We start from the raw sequence: 26,262 nt of genomic DNA on the forward strand, positions 1-26,262 counted from the left end.
ACCCGTGAAGTACGTATAGCACAGGAAGTAGAAAGCATAGAAGTATAGGAGAATATGCATTGATGCATTTGCACTTTAGTTTCGACAAACCTTATGATCAAAAGCAAAGGAGGTTTTAGCTAAAATGTAGCAATTTGTTATTTTTTTTAGATTTTTGTCCACTACCTCATGTAGACCCCAACCAATGTGCATTACCAAACTTTACCCAATAGCAGCAACATCGTGCTCGGCGAAATGATGACTGGAGCCACCCGACGACTAGTAGGCAATTCGTGCAGACTGAAACTGCTCGAAAAAAAGCGGGCAAAATAAAAGATTGTGTGTAGCGGAAATAAAGCAGATTGATGCTGCTGCTGCTGCTGCCGGTGAAAGTGGCTCTTTCTCTTTGCATTAGTAAACACCAAACGGCACTCCCCGGTGGTGCTCCGGTAGTGGTGTGCCAGGCCAGGCCAGCAGCACCACCGGTGAACGTTTGAAGTTCAATGCACTCTTTCCCTGAACCTAGGAGGTGTGATGCTGGTGGCGGTGGTGGTGGTGGATAGTGGCTGTTGTAACCGCGTCAGCTTCTGTTTCTTCATCAGAGCGGCGGGGAGTTCCGCCGAGAGTTCGTTCAACCCTCGCAAGTTGGAGTTCGGATCGTATGAAGTGCGAAGTTCCTGGTTCGATGTAAAACAAAAGTGCTCTCTTTATTACTACTACTGTGATGACGATCACTTTGCTTCGCATTTTTCGCTTTGCTTAATAAGTACAACATAGGTATAACTGGATTTTTTACGTCGCGCGCTAGCAAGCGACAGGGTAAGTTGACAAGTAACCACTGCATGCGTACCTCAGCGTAACTTGAGGGATTCGCTACTTACGTGATGAATATAGTGTTACATACATGTGATGTGGGCACCGGGGATTACACTTCAACGCAGAAGGTGAGCACGGGCCAGGGCCAGGATCGGTGCGCCAGTCGGTGGATCCGGGATGTCACCGGCACTGCCGGCGATATCGAGATGCGAATATTTGATCGGACGCTCCGACTTGAGACCATGCTTGTCCAGACCGGTGGAGAGCATCATAAATGCGGCAGGACTCTGTGGATAGTGAAGGTTGTAAATAGTATAACAGGGTAAAAGCACGAAATAATTACATAATTTTGCCTAATTAAAAATTGCTTAACAAATTTTAACGGATGCATAATTTTGAAGGGCAAATTATTGCTAATAGTCAATGAGCAACAGCTGGTATTGAAAAATATCTCACCTGATGTCCTCGACAAGTACGGCTCGATGGAAGATTGTTGGCCTGCAGCACGTCCTCTCCGTAGCACTTGCCCGAGTGCATTTCGAAGTCCTCCTTGCGAAGAATGGAAATCTCAAACGGATCTCCAATTTTCTCGCCTTCCTCCTGCAACAGTTGTCCATGGCCGGAAGCCCGGGCCGGTCCATTGTCCATCACAATCGAATGATTGCCAACAGCTAGCACGGCATGCCCCGTCAGGGTTGCGATCGTGAACAGATGGGCATCCGGCATTTTCTCGGCGATGACTCGCTCCTTCATCTGGCACAACGCATCGGCCATGGCCATACGCCCTTCGGCATCGGTATTCCCCACGCGAACCCGCACTCCCGCTCTGGATGTGATCATTTCATCCGACACGTAACATTCCTCACCGACGGAGTTACGAACCATGCACATAACGCCAATCACATGCACGTCCTGCGGCTGCATCTGCTCCACCACTTTCATGAATCCGGCCACGGCGGCCGCTCCGCACTTGTCTCGGCTCATACCGGCCATCACACCTCCAGCCTTGATATCGGCACCACCGGTATCGTAAGTAACTCCCTTTCCTACCAAAATCAGAGTCTTCGTCGGGTTACTGCCCGATTTATACTCCAAGAAGATCAACCGTCCCTGATGACGGGGAACACTAACGGCCGCTCGATTGACTGCGGCAAACAGTGGATATTCCTTAACCAACACGTTGTGATCGGAAATTACAGAGCTGACGATGAGTTTGCTATTGTAGACTCCATCGCTGACATATTGTTCCACTCGAGGAGGAGCCATGCGCTCCGGATCACCTCCACCGATGTCACGAGCAACAAAAAGACCTGCTTCGAAAGCTTTAGCTTCCTTCACAATTAATTCCAGCTTTGCCTTATCAGGATGGAAGAAACCAATCTGTACAAATCGCTGCCGTTTTTCCGGCACATCCTCACGTAGTTGCAGCGGGACATATAGCTTCGCCAACGCTCCCAGAACCGACACCAAATCAGCCTCCGAAAAATCCTTACTGCTTGGAACTACCAAAACCGGCTGCTTAGCTCCGGCCTTGATAGCACGATCCAGAGCCTTCCCGGCGGCCTCACTGTACCGACGAACGTCATCGAAATCGGTCAACTTACCCACGGGAGCGTAGACCACGCGGCAGTCCAAAGCATCCGACTTGAAGCAGCACGTTTCGCTGTCGAAAGCCTCGTCGATCGATTTGCGGGCAGCGAAGCAATTGGCCAGTTCGGTCGGAACCTGGCTGCCATCGATCACGCAAACCGTATCGTAGTGGTTGTCCTTGAGGTAGCCACGATCGAATGACGTCAGCGGCTGTAGGACCTTACACGGCAGGAATCTGCAAAAGATGGCGAGAAAAGAGGTTGGAATGTATAATCTGTAATAGCGAGTGGTGTTCATGTTCAAGGTTGGTTTGAGATACCCATTTTTTGACATTATCTCTTGTCCTAACCGGGACAAAGTCGACTTATCGGCTTAGTATTCTTTTAACACTGTCAGTTTCTCTGTCAATAACTAGTTTGCATGGATTTGGCAGACATGAAAATACTATATGTTTAAGGTAGTGTTAAAGTGCCGGGGCCCGTGGCGTAGTGGCTACACGTTTGCTTCATAAGCATAAAGTTCGATCCCAACCCCGGCACTTTCGTCAGTTGCTCTTTCCCCCTGAGAGCAGCTGACACTGACTCTCTTCAGAGCCCATGGCTCAAATGAACCCGGATACTTGGACATCGGCGAACGGCAACCCATAATGGACCCCCAATCGGACTGGAAACAGGAACAACCAACAGCCACACATCAACATCCTCGTGCTCATCATTCTACCATGATAGGGTAGAAAGTGAAAGCAGCGCAACGGCAACCAGTTCGATGTAGTACAATTAGAATAGAATACATTTAGGCGCTGTACAAAGTGTATGTACAGCTTCCAATTGGAATCGCTCACGCAGTGCCCTAGTGGACAATAGAGCTGTAAATTAGGTTAAGTAATTGAAAAATAAAAAAAGTAGTGTAAAAATGTCATGAACTGACCAAGAATTGAATCCGGTCGTTGGTTGTGGACGGACAAACAGACGTAACATTTTTTCAATATAAAATGACAGCATTAGGCCCATTCATAAACCACGTAGACTTCTTTGAGGGAGGGAGAAGGGAGGTCTAATATGGCCAAATTTTGGTCTACGTGGTTTATGAACAACCCCTCAGAAATGGCCTAAATACTAAGGACCTGTCCATAAGCTACGTAGACTCTTAGGTGGGACAGGGGGCGGGGTCTGCCCAAAGTCTACGCTTCATACAAATTTTGAAAATGTTGTATGGAAAAAAGTCTACGAGGGGGGAGGAGGGTCTGAGATGACCAAACATGAGTCTACGTAGTTATGGACAGCGCCTAAGAAACCTATAATCTGAATAACAGAAGCAACTAATTACAAAGCTATTTTCATAGAAGTTCGATATAAACTCCTTCTAGAATATCCTTCAAGGAGTCCTCTGGTATTTTCTTCAGGCACTCCCCCAGGTGTTCCTTCAGAAAATTCAAGGATTTCTCTAAGATTTTATTCAGATATTTCTTTTCTTCCTTAAGGAGTTCTTTCAGAATTCCTAAAGGATTATTCCAAAAATTCGTTCAGGGATTCCTCCTGAAATTCTTACAAGGACTCCTTTAAAAGAACCTGCTGTGATCCCTCCGTGGTTTTAATCAGATTTATCCAGAAATTCCTTCAGAGATTCCCTAAAGAGTTCATCCACGAACTCCTCCAGGGGTTCCTTTCCCAAGTAACAAAATTATTTTTATAATGCTTTTGAAGTATTCTTCAACACCTATTCTTTAAAACCATGCATAAACCAAATTGCTCTGCAAAACGACATCAACTCAATCATAAACCCGCCATAAGACCGAAGGGGCCCATCCTAAGATGCTCTTGAAGAGTTGTTTTTAAATTTCTCTTAAAACTTGTTGTACTTCCAAGTTGTCCTCAAGGCGAATTGATCTCTCCTTGTAGAACTCTTCAAGTGCACGATAAAACGATAATAAATTTGTCAGTGTTGTTGCTGTTGCAGCTTTTATGTCGACAGAAAAGTTTGGTGAATTAAATTGACAAAAAAAAAAAACACACAATGAAAATGACACATTATTGTAATCTGGATTAATTTATCACACAAATTGGAAATATTTCCGTGGTGTAACAAGGATGCCAAATGCCAAGCAAAATTCATCGTATATACACGGAGAAAAATCAATCCAGTTTGATTCAACTAATACGTTTGTTGAATTATAAACTGGAGAAATAGTTGTTTTGAAATGAACTTTTGTTGTTTTCGATCCACGAATGCAATTTGAAACAAACCGGATTATCAGTTGTTTCTACTACCATGTAATACAGAAAAACAACTACCAAATTGGTTGACTTAAATCGAAAACTTTGTAATTTCTACCAAAGGTACGGTTTGAGTTTACTAATAAACGGGTTGTTTCCTTTGATATGAAGTAGGTACCTCACCACCACTAACAGAAAGCGCAAACATCAAGCTTTCTGTTAATGGTGGTGAGATGCGTGGGTGGATCCCAGAAGGCCCTAAGTCGACAGAAACGTGTTTGTTTACGCAATGTTGTTGAGGCCTTTTCAATTGTTGGTCCGGAGTTATTTCAACAAATTGGGCAGTTATTTTTAACCGATATTTTGTTTGGAGAGGAAACAACCAACAATTTAGTTTGAAACCTGACAAAACAAACTAAAGGTATGGTTTGTTCAACAGCTCAGTTTCGGCACCTGCGTTTTCTTTAATGTGCACCAAATTTTGACTCAATCAAAACCGAGATCGAAACATTGTAAGTTGTCTGAGTTTTTCTCCGGAAGTTAATTTATTCTTCCAATGATACATATTGACTAACATATCAAATTAATTTACGTTCGTTCTTCAAATCGTAGTGTTCGAGATAAGATTCTGCTAGTGGCCTGTAAACAGACAAATTATTTTGTATTTATTTGAACCTTTCTTAGATTATAATGTGCGGTAGAGGAGAACGACTAGTTCACGGAGAAAAATCAATCCAGTTTGATTCAACTAATACGTTTGTTGAATTATAAACTGGAGAAATAGTTGTTTTGAAATGAACTTTTGTTGTTTTCGATCCACGAATGCAATTTGAAACAAACCGGATTATCAGTTGTTTCTACTACCATGTAATACAGAAAAACAACTACCAAATTGGTTGACTTAAATCGAAAACTTTGTAATTTCTACCAAAGGTACGGTTTGAGTTTACTAATAAACGGGTTGTTTCCTTTGATATGAAGTAGGTACCTCACCACCACTAACAGAAAGCGCAAACATCAAGCTTTCTGTTAATGGTGGTGAGATGCGTGGGTGGATCCCAGAAGGCCCTAAGTCGACAGAAACGTGTTTGTTTACGCAATGTTGTTGAGGCCTTTTCAATTGTTGGTCCGGAGTTATTTCAACAAATTGGGCAGTTATTTTTAACCGATATTTTGTTTGGAGAGGAAACAACCAACAATTTAGTTTGAAACCTGACAAAACAAACTAAAGGTATGGTTTGTTCAACAGCTCAGTTTCGGCACCTGCGTTTTCTTTAATGTGCACCAAATTTTGACTCAATCAAAACCGAGATCGAAACATTGTAAGTTGTCTGAGTTTTTCTCCGGAAGTTAATTTATTCTTCCAATGATACATATTGACTAACATATCAAATTAATTTACGTTCGTTCTTCAAATCGTAGTGTTCGAGATAAGATTCTGCTAGTGGCCTGTAAACAGACAAATTATTTTGTATTTATTTGAACCTTTCTTAGATTATAATGTGCGGTAGAGGAGAACGACTAGTTGGCGCCTAAATAATTGCCCCGGCAGCAATGTCCGATACTTAAACTCAAAATTCACCAGAAGCCATAAGGGATTTGCAAGTTAGAGGAACCATCCTTCCCCAGGAAACAAGGGGACAATGGACCATTACGCCATTAGGCCGCAGCCTTTTCTTCTAACGGAGGTCGCTTTCTTCCGAAGGCTGAACGATGATGAGGTTCTGTTTTGTTTTGAGAACGTTGGAGAAATACCGCTCGAAAAGGTTCTCTTGTTGGAGCGGCAAACAAACTCTTTGGATGTGACGTTTTATAATTCCATATGCATATGTATCTATCTTAACAATCTTCATATTCAATAAACAAATTTCAATTCAACAATTATAATGTACATTCAATAACAAAAAAGAAAAGAAAAATAAATCAATAAACATTGCGGTAGTTTTAAACGTTTGGTTTGTAAATATAACTAACTATAATGTTTGTTTCAAACTGAAAATTGTTTGAAACAAACCTTGGGTGCCAGTTGAAACAACTACCAAAAAGCACTGCTGTCATAATGAAACAACAAACACAGAGGTAATTCCAAACGGATGTTTGTAGATTGTACCCGCTAAGGCAACGATTTAAGAACAACCAATTTTAGTTTGTTTTAATTACCGAGGATAGTCAAATCAAACCAATATAGCGTTTGTGCTCATTTTAAAACGAGATTCCGGTTAAAACAAACTGGAATTTTGTTGTGTTTACTATTTATTTTTCTCCGTGTTGGCGCCTAAATAATTGCCCCGGCAGCAATGTCCGATACTTAAACTCAAAATTCACCAGAAGCCATAAGGGATTTGCAAGTTAGAGGAACCATCCTTCCCCAGGAAACAAGGGGACAATGGACCATTACGCCATTAGGCCGCAGCCTTTTCTTCTAACGGAGGTCGCTTTCTTCCGAAGGCTGAACGATGATGAGGTTCTGTTTTGTTTTGAGAACGTTGGAGAAATACCGCTCGAAAAGGTTCTCTTGTTGGAGCGGCAAACAAACTCTTTGGATGTGACGTTTTATAATTCCATATGCATATGTATCTATCTTAACAATCTTCATATTCAATAAACAAATTTCAATTCAACAATTATAATGTACATTCAATAACAAAAAAGAAAAGAAAAATAAATCAATAAACATTGCGGTAGTTTTAAACGTTTGGTTTGTAAATATAACTAACTATAATGTTTGTTTCAAACTGAAAATTGTTTGAAACAAACCTTGGGTGCCAGTTGAAACAACTACCAAAAAGCACTGCTGTCATAATGAAACAACAAACACAGAGGTAATTCCAAACGGATGTTTGTAGATTGTACCCGCTAAGGCAACGATTTAACAACAACCAATTTTAGTTTGTTTTAATTACCGAGGATAGTCAAATCAAACCAATATAGCGTTTGTGCTCATTTTAAAACGAGATTCCGGTTAAAACAAACTGGAATTTTGTTGTGTTTACTATTTATTTTTCTCCGTGTATGTTGCAAGATACTTCCAAAAATTGCAACGCGCTTCCATTATAATGCACTAATAAAATATTCAAAAATATTATTCCTGGTCGTGAGAACATTGTTCGTGAGTTTTCTCAACATGGCTTCCATTGAAATCTGGGCCGGTGGTCGGTCCATTATCGATGGTTTTAATCAACATCACCATAAGATCGTCTTAAATTTCTTTCAACTCATGCCAGAGTTACAAGCATAACTCAAGAATACCTGGATTTATAGCGTTCTCAATGCAGCCTGATTGGCCTCCATCAAGAACGTCTTAAATTTATTCCAACTTAAACAAGGGTAAGAAGTATTACTCCAGAGTACTTAGGTTTATAACGTTCTTGATGTAGGTTTATACAAACTCCGCCGAGAACGTTATAAATCGAGTATGCCAAGTTGTAAACAAACAATAAATTATCGCACTGCGGTGGATTTTCTGAGCCGCCCGTTCAATTTTATCATCCCCGGTACCATTTCTAACCAGGTAGGCCTTCTCCGAGAACCGGCCTCAAGGCGGCGCAGCGCCTCATTCCTCCGGTCAGCATTTCCAACGGGTAAGTAGTTTGTTGATTTTGCAGGTCGATAATTTGACCCCCGATTGCACGGGAACCAACGTCCTGGGTGACCGAACGACCTCATTTCGGTTGCTGCAACCGGAGGAATTTGGTACTGCACCGCGTTGAGGTTTTCCGGATAGGTGTTCTTGATTGATAATCGCTGCCAATGGAACGATGAAAATAAAAAAAACGGATGCTTGAGTTTTTTTTTATATTTTTCATGTATTAAACTATTCTTATGCGAGAACAGTTGCACTTGCTCAAGATTGGTTGATTGAAGATAACTACTAGAACCTTATAAAACTGAAAATATGTTCAACAGTTCTTGTAGTGTTTATGGTTTTATGGATTGAATCTCAAGTATTCTTGGAGGTGTTCTTAAAACCACAAATTGATGAAGAACAGCTATGCTCAGCTGAAACTTCGATACGATCAACTAGAATATGTAATGTTCCGATAAAACTGTCATAAAAACAAATAAAACCAAATAGAATCAAAATTGTTACTTGGGTTATGAGCGATTACTCCCGGAGTTGCCCCAGGAATACTTTCAGGAGTTCCTATCAGGTCTCCTCTAGGAGGAATATAATCTGCGATATTTTTTTCAGGAGTTCTCTGTGTTGTCTCTTGAAGAGTCACTTCTGGGATTACTGCACAAGTTCCTTTAGGGGTTCTACCAGGAGTTCCTTCAGGGATTCATTCTAAAATTCAATCAGGGGTTCCTCGCGGGATTCCTTGGAGAGTTCATTCACGCATTCCTCTATGAATTCCCTTGCGCCAGGAGTCTTTTCAGGGATAGCTCTGGAGTTTCCGCCAGTAATTCCTCAAAATTCCGTCAGGGATCTATTGAGGATAAGAATCAGAAATTACGCCAGGAATCCCTTGAGTAATGTCCCCACGATTTTATTCAGAGATTCTTCCAGGAGTTCATTCAGAAATTCCTACAGGATCAGGAATTCCTTCAGGCTTCTCTTTGAAGCTCCTTCGGGGATTCTCCATGGAGTTCCTTTGTAGATTCTTCCAGAAGAACGATCAGGGATTCCTCTAGGTGTTTCTTCTATGATTTCTCTAGAAATTGCTTTTGGTAGTAGAGTTTCTTCAGAGATTGCACCAGGATTTGTTCAGAAATTCCTTCAGAAGTTTCATCAGAGATTCAGATTTCTCCTTGATTTGATTTCGTAAATCCTCCAGAAGTTTTCTCTGGAATTTCTTCAGATTCCTCCATAAGTTACTTCAGGGGTCCATCTAGTATAATAGTTTCTTCAGAGATTTTTTCAGGAATTTATTCAAGAGTACCTTCTAGGATTCCTGCAGGAGTTTTCTCAGGGATTCCTGCAGGAATTGTTTTGAGGATTCCTTCTAGAATATTCCTAGGGGATCCTGTACAATTTCAATCAGAAATTGCTCCAGATTTTTTTCCAGGATCGCTCCAGGAAATCCATCAGAGATTCCTCCAAAAGTTCCTTCGGTGATTTTTCAGAAGCTCCTACACGTGATCCTTCAAGGTTTACTTTAATAGTTCTTTAATAGGTATTCCTGCAAAAGTATTTTTAGAAATTCATTGTGGAGTGCCTTCATGGACTCCTCAAGGATTTTAATCAGAGATTTCTTTGAAGTTTCTAAAAAAATCCTCAAATTGTCTTGCAGATTCGTCTACAGGAATGGGATCAGTCAGTTACATTCATTTGCTGTTAACTCCCTTCAGTAACATCGTAGCCAAATTTAATGTATAGAACACTTTTTCATTTTTGTTGCACCTGAAACTTTGTAGTGTACCTGATTACCTGAAACTAGCGTAGTATCAATAATAATTAAATCAACAGAAGGCAGGAAACGCAACTCTCCACGGCGGCGTGAATATAATTTACATTCACCGCATGGAGAGTTGCCTTCACAGCTCGTTCACGGCTTTGATATGCGTGTGCAACCCTAATGAATAACAGAGTTAAAAGGATAAAATCATTAAAACATTGGTTAAAATCATTAAAACATTGTCTTTTTGATAGCATGCTTTTGAACTGAGATAGTAGCAAGTGAATGTAACTCTTTGCAAATGAATGATCCCATCCCTGTTCTTCTAGAAGCTTTTTTTTAGGGATTTCTCTAGACGTTAACGTTTTCTCCAGGATTCCTGCAGGAATCGTTTTAGGAGTTCCTTCAAAAAACCTTGAGGGATCTCGCCAGGAGTTTCATCCAAAAGTTTCATAATAAATTCCTCTAAGAGTTCTTCTAGGAGTCCATCTTGGATTAAATCAGGGAGTTACTTCTGGGATTTCTCTAGGAGTTTCTTCAAGAAATTCTTTTCTGGGAAGAGATTTGTCGGAGAAAAAAAAACAACAAGGCAATTACAACAACAAGTAACAGAAAATTGTTTGTGGCAAAACAGAAGCTGAATTTGTAGTATACTTTTCAACTCGTGAATAATCAATTATTACAAACCCATATCCAAAACTGTTTGATTTCAATGTCACAAATTTCCCAAATGGAGGAGAACGTGCCTTTGGAGCCGACCTACTGAAAGCTGTTTGATGGTAGATCTTCAACAGCTTTGCAGTGTTCACCGACTCGAAGTTAGTCCTCGAAAATCGCAATACAAGGCTTGAATTTTTTTAAAACTCATATTGCACGTTCTTAAAGTTATTCTGTTCAAGTTGGGCCAAACCTATTTCGCATTGGGTGGATTGTCGCAACACATCCAGGTTGCGACATTGTCATTTTTGTTGCACGATGCATAAAATTTGATTCAGTGACTTGATGTGCTTGATAATCCTCCTGGAATGCCCCGGAAGGTTATCATGAGATATTTCTAAAGGATTATTTAGGATTCCTGCTGGAACTCTGGAAATTTCTTCTGAGATTTCCAAACAGGTTCCATCAGGGATAATTCCTGCAAGTACTCCTGAGATTGCTTCCGGGATTTCTTGAGGAATTCCGTCTGGGATTCTTCTAGCAGATTATCCCCTTTACGGGTTCCTTCCTTTGCTCAATCTTGGATTTCTTAAGGATTTTCTTCTGTGGTTACACTAGGTGTCCATTCTTGGATCCTTTCAGGAATTTCACCAAATATTCCTTCCCTAATTCCTCCAGAAGTAATTTCCTGGATTGCTTCAAGAATGCATTCCGGGATTCCTTCAAAAACTCCATTCAAAATTCCTGCAGAAATTCTTTGCGAGATTCCTCCAGTGATTTTTTCAGGAATAACTTCCGGAATTAAAAAAAAAAGTTCATCTTTCAGGAATCCTCCAGAAACTTCTCCCGGAATTATTTTGGGAACTCCTTCCAAGATTCTTTCAGGAACTTATTTTAGAAACTGCCTCTACTTTTTTTCAAAAACTTCACCAATGATTCCTCTAGAAACTCGTTTTTAGATTTCTCTAGAAGTTCCTTCTGGAAATCTTGCGGATCCATAATCTAGAATTCTCACAGATGTTCCAGGAATGGAACTCCCCGGAGAGTTTATTACAGAATCCATCCAGAAGTTGTCAAGAAAGGGATTTCTTGAGGAGTTTATTACGGCATTCCCCCAGGAGGAATTTCAAAGAATTCCTTCATCCCTAGAGTAACTTCTTGCAGCAATTCCTGCAGCAATTTCTTAAGGAATTCCTTCATCCTTTTAAGGAATAAGGTGCTTTGTAAGGAATTGCACCTGGAGTTCATACTAAATTTTATCCAATAGTTCCACCCGGGATTCCATTTTTCCAGAAATTCACTCAAGAAATGTCAGATAAACTTTCTGAAGACATTTTACAAAAGAATCTACGAGAAGAATATCGGAATCAATGTCTGAGGGAACCCGAGCAGAATCTCAGATGGAGCTCCCTGATGAATCACAGACAAATCTCGGAATAAATTTCCAGATAAACCACGGGGTGAACGCTTGAAAGAATCCTAGGGAAAATTGCGGGGATTATCTCAGAAAGAATTTCTTGGTGATCTCGGAACAAAGTCCTAGACATTTCGGAACGACTTTCTGAAGGAATAGATCCCTGTTTCCGGAGCATTCAGTTTTGGAGCAGAGGGATTTTTGGAGGAAATCCAAGATGAATTTTCTGGACAAATTATATCTTACAAGTAATTCTAAGCTTAGGGACCGTTCATAAATGACGTAGCATTATAGGGAGGAGGGGGGAGTCCTTGAAATTGCTACGAGCCATGCTGGATTTTGACAAAAGTCTACGGTCTATACAAATTTCGGAATTTTTGCATGGACAAAAGTCTACTTGGAGGGAGGGGGGTCTTAGATTTCCAAAATTGAGTCTACGTAGTTTATGGACAGCGCCCTAGTAACTGGATTCCATAAAAAATCGAAGATCGTTTATTTTATTAAATGAATAAATTCTGCCCATAAATCCACACTGACCAATGCCAGATTGCTGCACAGCCCGACTCAACAGCAGCTTCTACCGAAACCGGACCCCAGACAGATTCTATATTTGTGAACGACGACGATGACCAGTCACCCATCGGCTAGTGGTGTGTTGTTGTTGTTTTTTTTTGCTGAAGTTGCGACGTACCTTTCCAGAAGCGAGAGGGAGAATGCTTGCACTGGACTGGTGTGTAGGTCGTCGTTCCCTCCGAACGAAATTGGGTTAGGAATACCACCTCGACTAACGGTTGTTTTGTGTGCTTGTTTGTTGTTACAGCATTGGCAAAACTGATGGAGTGAGTACCTGATGCAAGCAGGTTCGGATTGGGAATTCCCGAAACAAGTAGTAAACAAAATATTATCAAGTGACAGCGGAAAAGTGGGTTATTTTGAACTAGTTAAATGGACGCATTAACGTTGCCAATTCATGAAGCTACTTGTTCCGAAATTGTTTATTTTTGATTATTATTAACAGAATTTTAACTGAAGTGAAATATTACTTCAATGTGTTTCTTGTCCAACAAAGTTCCAGAAGGTGACTATTAATACCTTGTCTTTTTAGAATTAATTCTTAATAATATTGAAGTGTTGAATTATGCAGCATTTTTCAATATATTGTTAAAATGTTCAAGAGTTTTTTTACACAACAAATGGTAGATACACAAATTCTGCTAATGTGTATCATAACGGAATTCCCAGAGGCTGTGAATGACTGTATGTAGAAAAGAGGATAAGAATTATTAGAGATTAGAGATTTAATTATAAAAATAGGAGTGTTCATGGGGCTCGGATTCAGTTTGGCTTTCTATTCCGCAGAATTGTTACTGTGGCTTAGTTGGTTGAATACGAGGTTGTTGGTTCGAATCTCAGAACGCGATTTTTTTCATAATTTTATCCCTCAATTTGCCAAATGATCAATATTCTGTGCCTTCTAATTTTCAAGTTTATTCCAGTGAATTTTGGTTAGGCGCTGTTCATAAACTACGTAGACTTATTTTTGCACATCTTGGACCCCCCTCCCCTTTGTTCATACAAAATTTGTATGCAGCGTAGACTTTGACCAGACACCCCGTCCCCCCTAAGAGTCTACGTAGTTAATGGACAGGCCCTTACAACATATTAATAATTTTACCTTTAATAAGCCTCAAATTTGATAATCAACAAATTATGTAGCCACACATTCTGACAAACTGGAGTAACAACCCAGGTAACCAATAAGAATTTAAAAAAGCTGTATATCAGCTATAAAACTGCATTATATCTGCTTGCTGCTGTATCATAGCAGTTCGACTGCTGAATTGCTCTGAATTAGCAATTCAAATGCTGCTTAAAATCTGACAGCTGTTGTGTAGCATTTCAAATGCACGATATTTTTTGGTTAACAAGCATCCTAACTGCTACTTTATTGCCATAAAACTGCTAAGAGAGATGAGCGATGCTAAAACTGTTACACATTTCAACTTTTCAAATCATGTACCACGACTCTAGGATCCATTACCATTCAGATGTCCTATCATTTACTGGTAGCAACAAAGTAAATCAATGAGAGAACAAATATTTTCCAAATAAATCGCATGGAATAAGAACTAATTATGCCATCGTGTATTATGTGGATGGCTTAATTATCAGCACTTGTCCGAGCCGTTGTCCGGGCACAGCAAAATAACTGCCGGTGTGGTACTCAAGCCTTTAATAGATCAAAAAATCAACGCACATTATCTGATCGTTTATAGCTCATCCTGTAGCGCGGCTCAGCATCACCATCTGCCAGAGGATTGTGGGATCGAATCCCAATTTCAGCGGGAACAGCAAAAAACAACTGCAAAAATAAACAACAGCCCCAAAGTCGCACAGGAGAGTGTGAGTAAAAATAGAAAGAGAAGAATATGAAGCGACTGAAATGCGCAGGGGAAAATATTTTTGTTCATGTTCGATTTTTTGGGGATAGGAAAGATAAGCATTTAATCAGCCGTATATTGGGCCAAAACCTGCATTTATTTAGCACTTATGGCGCATATACGACATTCTTCTTCTTCTTCTTGGCGTAACGTCCTCACTGGGACAAAGCCTGCTTCTCAGCTTAGTGTTCAATGAGCACTTCCACAGTTTTTAACTGAGAGCTTCCTCTGCCAATGACCATTTTGCATGTGTATATCGTGTGGCAGGCACGAAGATACTCTATGCCCAAGGAAGTCAAGGAAATTTCCTTTACGAAAAGATCCTGGACCGACCGGGAATCGAACCCGTCACCCTCAGCATGGTCATGCTGAATACCCGTGCGTTTACCGCCTCGGCTATATGGGCCCCATATACGACATATAAGCATTTAATAACCAGCCGTAAAGGCGCATATAGTGCTAAATAAATGCAATTTTAACTGCTTATTGGTTACCTGGGAAATGAAACCTAAAAGTAGTATTATAAGCAATGATAGAGTATCAGGGAATAAAATCAAGTGCTTTTAATTGAGGGAAATTCTTTCCTCGAATCCACATTTCTCTTAAAATTGTTTAAGTAGATACTGTACTGTCATATCCTGTTCAAGTTGTCCGGACATGGAAGAGCTGAAATCCGAAATCCGGATACATGGGTTAACGCGAGCTGTTCTCCGAATTAACGCCAAAAAAATGGGTCAAACCAATTTGGAACTCTGACAACAAGCCAAACAAAAACCACCACAATTTATCCGAATATACGTTCAGTATCGACTCAACGAACGAAAGCAAATCACGTGATGTAACCGCGTGATGGATATCGCAGTTGGTCCATCAGCACTATCCGCATAAAAGCATCGAAATTACCCGAAAATCCTAGCAGCTTGCTACCGAGCAAGCAAGTCGAGTGATCCTCCAGGCCTGCCATAGCCGCACCTTTCTCTTGTACACCACCCCCTCTCATCCGTACTCTCACCTGTTCGCATCCGTAACGCGAAGAAGCAATTTGATGCTAATTAACCTACATTTCGTGGTTCGTTCTTCCTGAAAGCGAATGAGTCAGTATGCGCAGAGCGCGGCCGGCCGGTCGGTCGCTGCTCCCCAGCAGCGAGCGGGGCGTGTTGCATTGCATTGTATACTGCGGCGGTGCGGTGGAGTCCGCTACGAATCCCGCAAGAGTTTGTTGACTCCGGTCGTCATTGGCCCGGCTGCTGGCCTGGCACTGCTGGGTGGTGCAGTGCGCGGTGGCGCATTTATATTTGTATCTACATTTTTATGGCGACCCTGGCCACCAACTGATCCGTTGGGGCGATGAGAGTTCTTCGGTTGTGGTTCGGGGCAGAGATTTACAAACTTGTTGGGCTCTATATGGGGTCTCATGCAATAGTACGCCGCAATTTGCGGTTTCATCGTGTCTGCTACTCTTCTCGCCTTCTTGGATCTATGGCGAACACCAATTTTGCTGAGCTCTTGTTTGGGATTCTAGAAACCTGCCCTGCCCACCGTATCCTTCCGGGTTTGGCCACCTTCTAGATGCTGGGTTCGCCGTAGATTGCAGTGTTATTGTGGTTCATCTATCGCCAACTCCTCTGCACACCGGCAAAATCATCCTTGGCAAGCATCGCTCGTGCTCGTAGACGATTACCAGTCTTCTTTTTTGCCGCATTCTTATCTGGAGACCGCAATAGAGACGCCTTCTATTGGTGATACGTTGTCATATTACGAAACTCATATTGCATTGTTATCAGACGGTTCTGAAGTTCTGAAGTAGACGAACTCCTTCACCAACTCGATGGTATCCACGTCTATCGTGACTGACGTTTTGTCCTGGGCAATTCCTGCCATGTTCGGTTCCGCCTACCAGCCATAGAATTTGTTTTTGACCCGTCAGTCCGACTATTGCTACTTTGTGTTTCAGTAGGGGGAACAACTTTGTCACCGTTTCAAATGTTTGGTCCGCAAAGCACTGAAATTGACTGGACTTCCTGAAAAGAGTTAGCGTTAGGCTGTTGAGCCCGTTGTATTAAACCATACAGACCGATGTTGAAGAGTATGCATGAGAGTCTTTCACCTTATCGCAGTCCCCGACGAGATTGAATGAACTGAAAAGTTCACCCGAAATACTTACGCTGTTTTACATACCGTCCATCGTTACTTTCATTAATCTGACCAGCTTCTAGACGTTTACGTCCATAATTTTCCATAGCTCTGTGCGCTTACGTAGTCCTTGCCTCCGTTGCCTTGGTCCACCGTGCCTACGTTATCTGCGGCATTCAGGTGCTCATCGAAGTACTGCTTCCACCTTTCAATCAACTGACGTCCGTCCGTCAAGAAACTCCCGTCATTATCTCTGCCTTCGGCTCGCGGGATGCGTTGATACTTAAGGCAATGCTTAGTCATTCGTCAACGTCTAACCCTCTAACCTTTTCTGTAGAATCTCCATTGCTAAATTTATTGTCATTCAAACAGGATCTGCCACCTGCATCGCGTTGGGAACCCCCCACTGCCGTAATGCAACTCAAGTATGCTCTTTCTCTACCCAGCACCACAGTCCAGAGCCAAGCTGACCATTGCTCTTAACGGGGCATCGTGGTCATCGTCGTCATCGACTGGACTGTTCGTTCTATACACCACACCACCGCTCGCTGCCCGCGCAAACTGGACGAAGGATGAGAAAAGAGAGTCGTGTGGCGGCGGCGGCGGCAGTGGCAGTGAGTGGCAGCAGCGGTGATTTGCAAGAACTACCACCACGCGCAGCAGAGGCAAGACAACACAACTTCAGCTTCCGAAAGTGGGTCAGACGAGCGCGCGAGAACAGTTATCTTTCGAGCGGCGAGATTTCTTCCTTGGGCCAACGATCTCTGCGCTTGCTGGGCCGGTCAGCCAACCAGCGCTTCCTTGTTGTTATTGTTGTCTGCGTCGGGTGTGTGTGCGCAGAGCACTGGCTCGGTGAGCAAGCAGAACGATAATTGTGTTTTAGGAAGGTGAAACTGGCTGGAGGTGATTTGAAAGTGGTTTAGTTTCGTTTCTTCTGGACTTCTGGGGGATCTTGAGCGAGCACTGAGGAAAGTGCTGAGTTTTATGGTTATTACTCATCTCGGTCATCAGAGGAGCTAAATGTTCAGTATGAGAGCAATGACTTGTAGATTATTAAGGGTACTCGACGGAGTGGCTCAAGAGAAGTGACAATGTGTTAAGAAATGAAATTAGTTCAGGGTTGACCTACATCAATCCTTGCGATTCTGCGGAATAATGTGTTCTGCTCGTTGTAAGAATAAAGAATCAAGGAGATCTCGACGACATTATGAGGTACGATGACGACTTTTTTATTCTGCGAAGTCGTCTGGATTGAAAACTTTCCAACAGTAAATATATTGTTATAAAAAAAAACAACCAACATTCTTATTCGGGTGTATGTATGTATGTACACACTTAGAATATAATACCGAAGTCGGTTTAATTTCTTACCGAGTCATATCGGTTTCTTCAGATAAACCGAAAAAATCGGTAGAATTGTGTGGTTCTTGTCTTATGTTTTGATAAGTAAACGAACAATCGGTTTCAGATAACATATTTGACAGATTACAATGCCATATGAACCGAAAAGTTCAGTAAGCCAGCAAAATATACGAATTCGGTACGCGAAAACCGAGAAAACTCGGTATGTTATACCGAAGATCGCTAATAGATGACGTTTGACAGCCGTTGAACTTCACGTCGGAAATTATTACCGAATACTCGGTTTTCACTGTTGTAGCCAGCCATTTTGAGTTCGGAACGTCTGTTGGAGTGCAAAATTTGCAGCGCAATTATCGAGCAACTAGATCCAGTATAAAAATGTGAGGAATAAATCTGATATACATTTTACATAAAATAAAGTTTCCTTGTGTGTGTATTTACAGTTAACGGCAACATACCCACCAATTTCAGATCGGCAGTATCGAGCTACAGAAGAACGTTTTTTGGAAGACTCGTCTGATTCTACCGTATGTTGGGTATAAACAGTGGTCAAGGCGTCCAACATGCATCAACACAGAATCACCGCAGAATTATCTTTATTCGAAATCTGAATTTATTATTTGAGCTGGAATCGAATGCGAAAAGATTCGCATCAAACGAATTGTTCGGTTTCTTTGACAGCATTCGGTAAAATTTTATTAAACCGAAATTCGGTTCAAAATATTAATTAAGGTTTCTTACTACCGAGTTTTATCGGTAAGTTTGACAGATGGGCAGAAAATAAAAGTTAACCGAATACTCGGTTATCTCTTTTTGAACCGAGTGGACTACCGAGCGTTCAGCAGATAAAAACTCGGTTGAAATTCAACCGAGTTCGGTACATTTTTTTAAGTGTGTATGTAAAGGTAACCACTTATTGTTGCAAGGCACAGCCGTTAGACAATAGACTGTCCTCTCTACATGTGTGGATCCAGCAGAACTGCAGATTTTATTCAATCATCAATGTAGAAAATGATTATGACCTCCAGCCTGCTGTTCATCCAGCCATCACACCATATAGAAGGATGTCTCAATAAGTGGGAAAGGACTCTGCCTTGCTCCGCAATATGTTGAAGATAAGAAGTTGGCAATTCCACTCTTCCCTTCCATATTACTTCACTCAGGCATCCTGTTAAATATATTTATTTATGGAATATGTTTCTATGATAACATTTAAAGTAGACCATTCGGGTGTAACACAAAAACGAAATACGATCACAAGAGCAATTCCAAAACTGGAAAAGCTTAATATACATTCTGTATTTGTTGAGCAGCGTGGGAAACTTTCACGATATTATGCATTCCACCTTGAAAGACACACAACTAAAACTCGTTCCTTCAGCAAACGTAGTTAATGTGAATGAATTTTTCGACCGGCCAAAAAACTTACAGCTGGCAGAAAGCCATTCTGAGCGCAATACTATACATCCGGCTTTATGCATACAGAAAGTGCTCTAATATAACGGTGGTTTTTCTTGTAAAAAAAATAATAAAGTTATAGATGCAGAACATGTCCACCAATAACGCTGATCATAACTTCTTATCGACTTTTAGTATAGCTAACGAATGTATTGAAAAGTAGTGGATGAACACAAATTAAAACGATTTGTATTTACAAAGTTTTGATGATCCATCCTTAGATGACCCATCTTGCCCCGCCCCACCTGAATTCTTATTATTTTATTCAGTAAGATCGCGATGAGAGTGTTTGAGATCGATTCCCGGTCGGTCCAGAATCTTTTCGTAACGGAAAATCCATAAATGACGTTGTGGAAAAATAATCAATGACTTTTTCCTGCCCCAAACTTTATGCATGGCTCGTTACACTATCGAAAAGTCACATGCATCCCTCTTCTCTGAAGCAATACCTTCTTGGTGGTTCCGGAGAGACGTAGGGTTTGGCGACCATAGGAATGTGTTTTAGTGGGTCGAGGAGAGAGTAGTCCTGGCTTCTACCGGCATTGTAGAAGACGGCCTCATCCCCACACTACCCTAACCTTCCTGTTAGGGTGTCTGATGAGCAGATTTATCCCCCTATGGTTTAGAAGAAAAAAAAAAAAAAAAAAAACATGCATCCCAGGAATCTCGGAATAGTTGTCTGAAAGAAATCCCTGAATGCAACCTATGAGAATACTGCAAAAGGATTCTGGAGGGATCCCTGGGGGAATCTTTGAAAAAAAAATCTAGCAGCAATGCCGGAAGAAATCCCTGAAGGAATCCGAAAGAATCGTGAAGTGATCCCTTGAAAAAGTCTCAAAAAGGTCCCCGTAGAAAATCATGGGGGAATCCCAGAAGAAATCGACAAAGGAGTTCCAAGACGAATCCATGAAGAAAATCCGAAAGCATTCCTGAAGAATTCATTAAAAGAATTTCAAAAGGATTCTATGAAATAATTTCGAAATAATTTTGAAGGAATTACCCTCTGGAAGAATACTTTAAATATGGTAGAAAGAAACCCCGGGAGAAATGTCTTAAGGAATCCCGGGAAAGTCCTTGAAAGAATGCCAGAAACAATGAAGGTATCCCGACAGGACTGAATAAAGAAATACTGAGATTCAGGCATGAGAATGAGACTTTTTTCTGCCTACCGTTCATCGATACAGGCAGTAAAATAAAAACAAAACAACGGCAGCACCAATACCATCAGACGCCGCGCCGACGGCAGTCAAGCAGACGCTTGATGGTTTTCGCTTCCCCACGAAAATATTTATGAGCAGTCATGCTGAGGCGGGTGATTGCGAAAAATGTCAAATATTTTCAACTGCTAATAACTCACTTGTTTTAATACATAATTTAAATCTATTTGCACAAATAGCTAGAGCACACTCCTAGCTTTGTGATGCATGTAAAGAAGTTTGTCTAGAAGCGGTTTGAAACGCAGAAAAATGCGAAAACGGGAGAGACAGAAATTTTTGTCGTCGTTGTGCTCGAGTACTGGCGCTCTCGCGCTTGGAAACCGTTTCGAGGAAGAAGGCTGCTGGAAAAAAAAATGTTATGACATTTATTTTTCGAACAGTTTGAGTTTGGCTGGGCCTGTGATGTTCGTGTGGAAAAATGTCAAATGTACAGCCGGTAATCGTTTTTTCCAGTACATTTCTCATCCCTGACTGAGATGAATTCCCCAAGGAATCACTGAACGAAATCCAGCTTAGGAAGAATTCTGAGAAAATGCCCTAAAGATTTTCCCTAGAAGAATATTTGACTAATCCACGAAACAATCTCAAAAGGAGTCCCTTTGAATATCTCAGATGAATCGCTCGAAGAAACCCGGGAGAAATCTCTGAAGGAACTCTGGGAGATATCTCTGAAAGAATCCTGGGGGAATCCCAAGAGAAATCACTAAACACTCAGATTTAATCTCGTTGTTCCTTAATTATTTTGCTTAAAAAATTCGGAAAAGTGAAAAAAGTACAATTTTTGATAAAAAAAATATTTATTTTGCAATAGGGTTTCGAGCTACTTGGGCAGCCGCATCAATTCCCGGCACCTCACAGCAAAACAAACCAAAATATCACTTGCCCCATAATTTCCAAACGCACTTCCGTAGGTAATCATCTCCCGCAACATTTCCGCAACGAGGTTCACAGTCAATGAGCTACACGTTCACTCTGAAGCCGCACAAGTGTTCAAAACACACGCACACGAGTGCACTTCGTCAGCACAAAGATGGGTGCCGAAGTGATTTCCCATTTGATTTTGCTGGAAGTTCGGCACTGGTGTTCAAAATCAACTTCTGACAGGAAATCTTGACAAAAATCACTGTTAACAACAAGTTTACGCAATATCTGATTCAGATGGAAGAAGTGGACGAAAACGGTCGTTTCGTTGTGTATTAAGGAGGGGATGCACAATTTTGTTTACCTGTAGTGCCGGGAATGGGGTCAAAAACCCTATAGCGCTCTTTGGAGTTCAAAAGGAATTTTTCAGCCTATCCTGATGCATGGGATATTCTTTGCCTGAATCGGTCAAGAAGTCGTTTTTCTTCGATCGCAGTACGTAATTGCGAAGAAATGACAATTCAAATGACAGTCACTGTAGAAAGTTTCTGCCAGGAATCGGTCAAGAACTTTCTTGAGCGATTCCTTTTAAACACGAAACTGGGCTTATTTCGATAATTTCGTTACCGATTCGTTTGTACGTTTGACACTGTGACAGCATCATCTGTCAAATAACACTCGCGGCGGTCCCGTGATCAAAAATTAGTTGTAACTAAATCTTCAAATGACTATATCTCAGCGATGGCTCAACCGATTTTCAAAATTATTTTTACTAATATTTTGTTCAAATCAGGCTTGTCATTTGCTCCCACAATGTGCCTCAAATGCATGTTTTTGTTCTCTTTATCTTTGTACGCTCCCACCGCTATCGTTTGTGCGGGAGCGTAGCGCAAGGAGGAAGCATGCGAAAACAAAGAGAAACGTCGAACTACAAAAATCAGCATAAAGAGAAACATTTCAGGCCAAACATGTCTAAAGGTCCAATCTGCAAAAGAGAGGCTCTCTTTGGTTTCTCTCTCTTTCGTTAATATCTCAGCTGTTTATTTGTATTTTGATTGCCTCCTTGCATTGAACGATGGTCAGAACAATCGTCTTTTGATTTGTACTGCAAAAATAGTTGAAAAGTGTGCCATTACATCGCAATAATTGAAAGAGAAAGTAAACAAAGAGAGCCTCTCAAATGCAGATAGGACCTATTGAAATGTTTGGCCTGATTTTTGTGCATCATTTTTGAGGCTCCCGCAAAGTTGATCGACAATTTCACCGACGTTTTACGCGGTTTGATCGTTCCGTTCGCATTGCATGACACAATTGCATACATAAATACTTGTACGCTTGTTAATTATTGATTCTATGAGCATAAGCATAATTATGTTAACTCCCGGTGCACAAAGTGCCTCAATTTAGAGCAAACGCACTATTTTGTGCAAACAAATCCGCACATGTTTCGGTGTCACAAGCTGCAAGCAGGAAGGTGAAAGAAACCGAGAGAAGCTGCTCTGGCATTGGATGCGGGAGCGTGGTGCAGATTTTTTGCTCTCTTGTTTTGCTCTGAGGAGGATTCCATCTCTGGTTCAAATCTTCAAATTTTAGACAATTGAACAAAAATTTCCTTGGGGTGTCCCGTAACGTGGGTAGATCACCTTATAATGGTGCGTTACGGCGTAAGATCTACCATAACAAATTTTGATCTTGTATTTTTTAGCTTTGTTAATTTAAATGCAGAAAAAAATCCAAGATCACAATTTGCTCTACTTTTTTTTTCTTTTACATGTTATGTTTTTCATTGTTAATAAACCATCTCTTTCAGGAGGATTCAGGTAATTTGTAATTATGTTACTGTTGTAAGCCTATCACCATTTAAAAATCTATTATTTTACTTTTTATTTCAGATTTGGAATCGAACAAAGAATTAGGAAAGGAACCAGACATCAACCAAAAATATTGCGTGCACCTGAACGTTGACCAAACGTTTCCTTTGAACTTTACCCTTCCACTAACATCCAAATTCCCGTGACGCCTAGGCCTGAAAGAATGTAGAGGTCTCTATGTACTTTCATAGGTGTCCAACTAATCTTCCTTTCCCATCCCTCAGCTGTCGCAAGGACGTGGCCAGGACAGCACTCGACCGTTGGAGGATTGCGTCAATCTTGTCTAAGAGTCAGAGATTAGTCCCAAATCTTTGTGCTTTGATAACGGACAGGAAAGATGCAACCCTCATAACAGCGATCCAGGGCTGTACCACCTACGAATTTGTGCGACTTGCTTAATGCTAATGCTAATGCTAATGCTAATGAACAAAAATTTCCTTGGGGTGTTCAAATTTCCTTCACGCCAGTGCAACAGATATTTTTTTTACGACCATTATTTCTTCATTAGAGGGATTCACTTAACAGCGTAAACCGTTTATTGAAGTTAATTCTGATTATACGTCGCGATCATCCGCAATTTCACGAAACATTCCAAATAATCAGATAATCATGGCTTACGCGCAGAGGTTTTGTGCCACAAGCCGACATGTATCGAAATAATCACGGGAATATTCTCACGAGCGAGCGTGAGGTGTCGAGAGGTGGCGGCAGCATTACGATGAGCACCTCAATGGCGACGTTGCAAGTATCGAAGGTAGCGTGCAGTCTTGTAAACATTCGACATTTCTCACTACCTTCATTTCGTTGCCGCAGTCGAGTGTCAGCTTGTTTTGTTACATTCGTGGGCTACCGTCAACTCTAACACACAACACGAGCGGTAAAACAAATTTAATAAACATAAGACAGCGTCAAATCATTGTCGTCTGACACGATGACATTTGTCTAATTCTAGCTTTTCGCATATATTTACAGCCAATTCCGATTATGAGTGTTAGTATTAGTTTATTCTTGCATGTTGCATTGAATACGACCAAGCCCGGATTAAGGATTGTGGGGGCCCGTGGCCCGAGCGGATGTGGAGGCCCCTCGGAGAGATGACCAAAAATGTTTTTTCCTTATTTTCGAACAGTACTTGAGCAATATGAAAAATAAAGCTAATGTTAGCAACCGAAAATGGTTTTTGTGGGGGCCCCTAAAATGTGGGGGCCCGGGCCCCGGGCCTCCCGGCCCCCCCTTAGATCCGGCCCTGAATACGACACACATTTGGCCAACACAGCTCTCATTATGGAAGAAGACAGGAATAACAAAAACCGAACCGTCTCCCGAAGACGCTATCGTGGTGAAGCGCATTCGTTTGACTTTTTGTTTCGTACAGTAGTTTGATTGCTTGTGTGGCGAATGTCGGAGACAAAGGAGGCCGAATATCGACGAAAAGGTTCAAATGACTGTGATCTCTAACAAGACTGGTAGCGTGGTAACAGATTTAGGAGTATGTGCACAGGACGAAAGACTTCCGGCCCTTGACTTGCAAGAGATTGAGAAGGAGGTTGGCCCATGTTTTTTTTTTTATTCTTAATCACTTAACCTAATTTACAGCTCTTTTGTCCACTAGGGCACTACGTGAGCGATTTCAATTGACGGCTGCACTTACATTGTGTACAGCGTCTAGAAGTATATTCTATTCTTCTTTATCGAACTGGTTGCCTTTCTGCTGCTTTCACTTTTCTACACAATACATGGTAGAATGATGAGCACAAAGATGATAGATGGCCGTTGTTCCTTTCCAGCCCGATTGAGGGTCCATTATGAGTAGCAGTTTGCCGATGTCCAGGTATCCGGATCCGTTTGAGCCACGGGACTTAGAAGAGGGTCAGTGCCAGCCGCTCTCGAGGGAAGAGCAACTGACGAAAAATTGCAAGTGCCGGGGATTGGGAATCGAACCCATGACCATCCGCATATGAAGCGAACGTGTGACCAACTACGCCACGGGCCCCGGCAGCCCATGGGTTGGCCGGTTGAAAAACAACAAAGCCGCTGGAGCAGATCAACTACCACTCGAGCTTCTAAAATGGTGGAGAAGCACTGGTGAGAGCATTACTAAGATTTGGGAGGCAATATCAGACTGGATTCATGGGTGAACGCGCTACAACGGACCAGATGTTCGCCATGCGCCAGGTGTTGCAGAAATGCCGCGAATACGACATGCCCACACATCACTTGAAAAATTATCGCATCGATTTTAAAACGGCGTATGATACAATCGATCGAGACCAGCTATGGCAGATTATGCACGAATACGGATTCCCGGATAAACTGATACGATTGATCAAAGCGACGATGGATCGAGTGATGTGCGTAGTATCGCGAGTATCAGAGACACTCTCGAGTCTCTTCGAATTTCGCAGAGGGTTACGGCAACGTGCATGCTGATTGCTGTTGTTGCTCCTTAGAAAGTGTAATAAGAAGAGCGGGGATAAACACGAGTGAAACGATTTTCACAAAGTCTGTTCAGCTGCTTGGTTTCGCCGCAGAGTTTCGCTGATGATATTGATATCATAGCTCGCAAATTTGAGACTATGGCGGAAACGTACATCCGACTAAAGAATGAAGTCAGGCGAATCGGATTAGTCATTAATGTGTCGAAGACAAAGTACATGATGGCAAAGGGCTCTGGGGAGGAATTGCCGCGCCCGCTACCCCGAATTTGTATCGCCGGTGATGAAATCGAGGTGGTTGAAGAGTTCGTGTACTTGGGCTCACTGGTGACCGCCGACAACGACACCAGCAGAGAAATTCAGAGGCGCATTGTGGCAGGAAATCGTGCCTACTTTGGACTCCGTAGAACTCTACGATCGAATAAAGTTCGCCGTAACACGAAGTTAACCATCTACAAAACGTTGATTAGACCGGTAGT

General features: G+C 41.7%; 1 protein-coding gene across 4 annotated transcripts in view; it reads right to left on the bottom strand.

Annotated features, from left to right (window-relative positions):
- Positions 1–660: 660 nt before the first annotated feature.
- Positions 661–26,262, bottom strand: part of LOC109409079 (putative aminopeptidase W07G4.4) — a 64,938-nt gene continuing 39,336 nt past the window's right edge. For all 4 annotated transcript variants that reach the window (XM_029857838.2, XM_029857840.2, XM_062847044.1 and 1 more), the window contains exons 3-4: positions 1,252–2,620; positions 661–1,082 (exon numbers count right to left, since the gene is read on the bottom strand). In XM_029857838.2, the coding sequence (XP_029713698.2) occupies positions 912–1,082; positions 1,252–2,620 (1,540 nt within the window). In that variant the 3' untranslated portion in view covers positions 661–911. The remainder of the gene's footprint in view (positions 1,083–1,251; positions 2,621–26,262) is intronic.

Source organism: Aedes albopictus, chromosome 1 (genome assembly GCF_035046485.1).
Source record: "Aedes albopictus strain Foshan chromosome 1, AalbF5, whole genome shotgun sequence".
Taxonomy (NCBI): domain Eukaryota; kingdom Metazoa; phylum Arthropoda; class Insecta; order Diptera; family Culicidae; genus Aedes; species Aedes albopictus.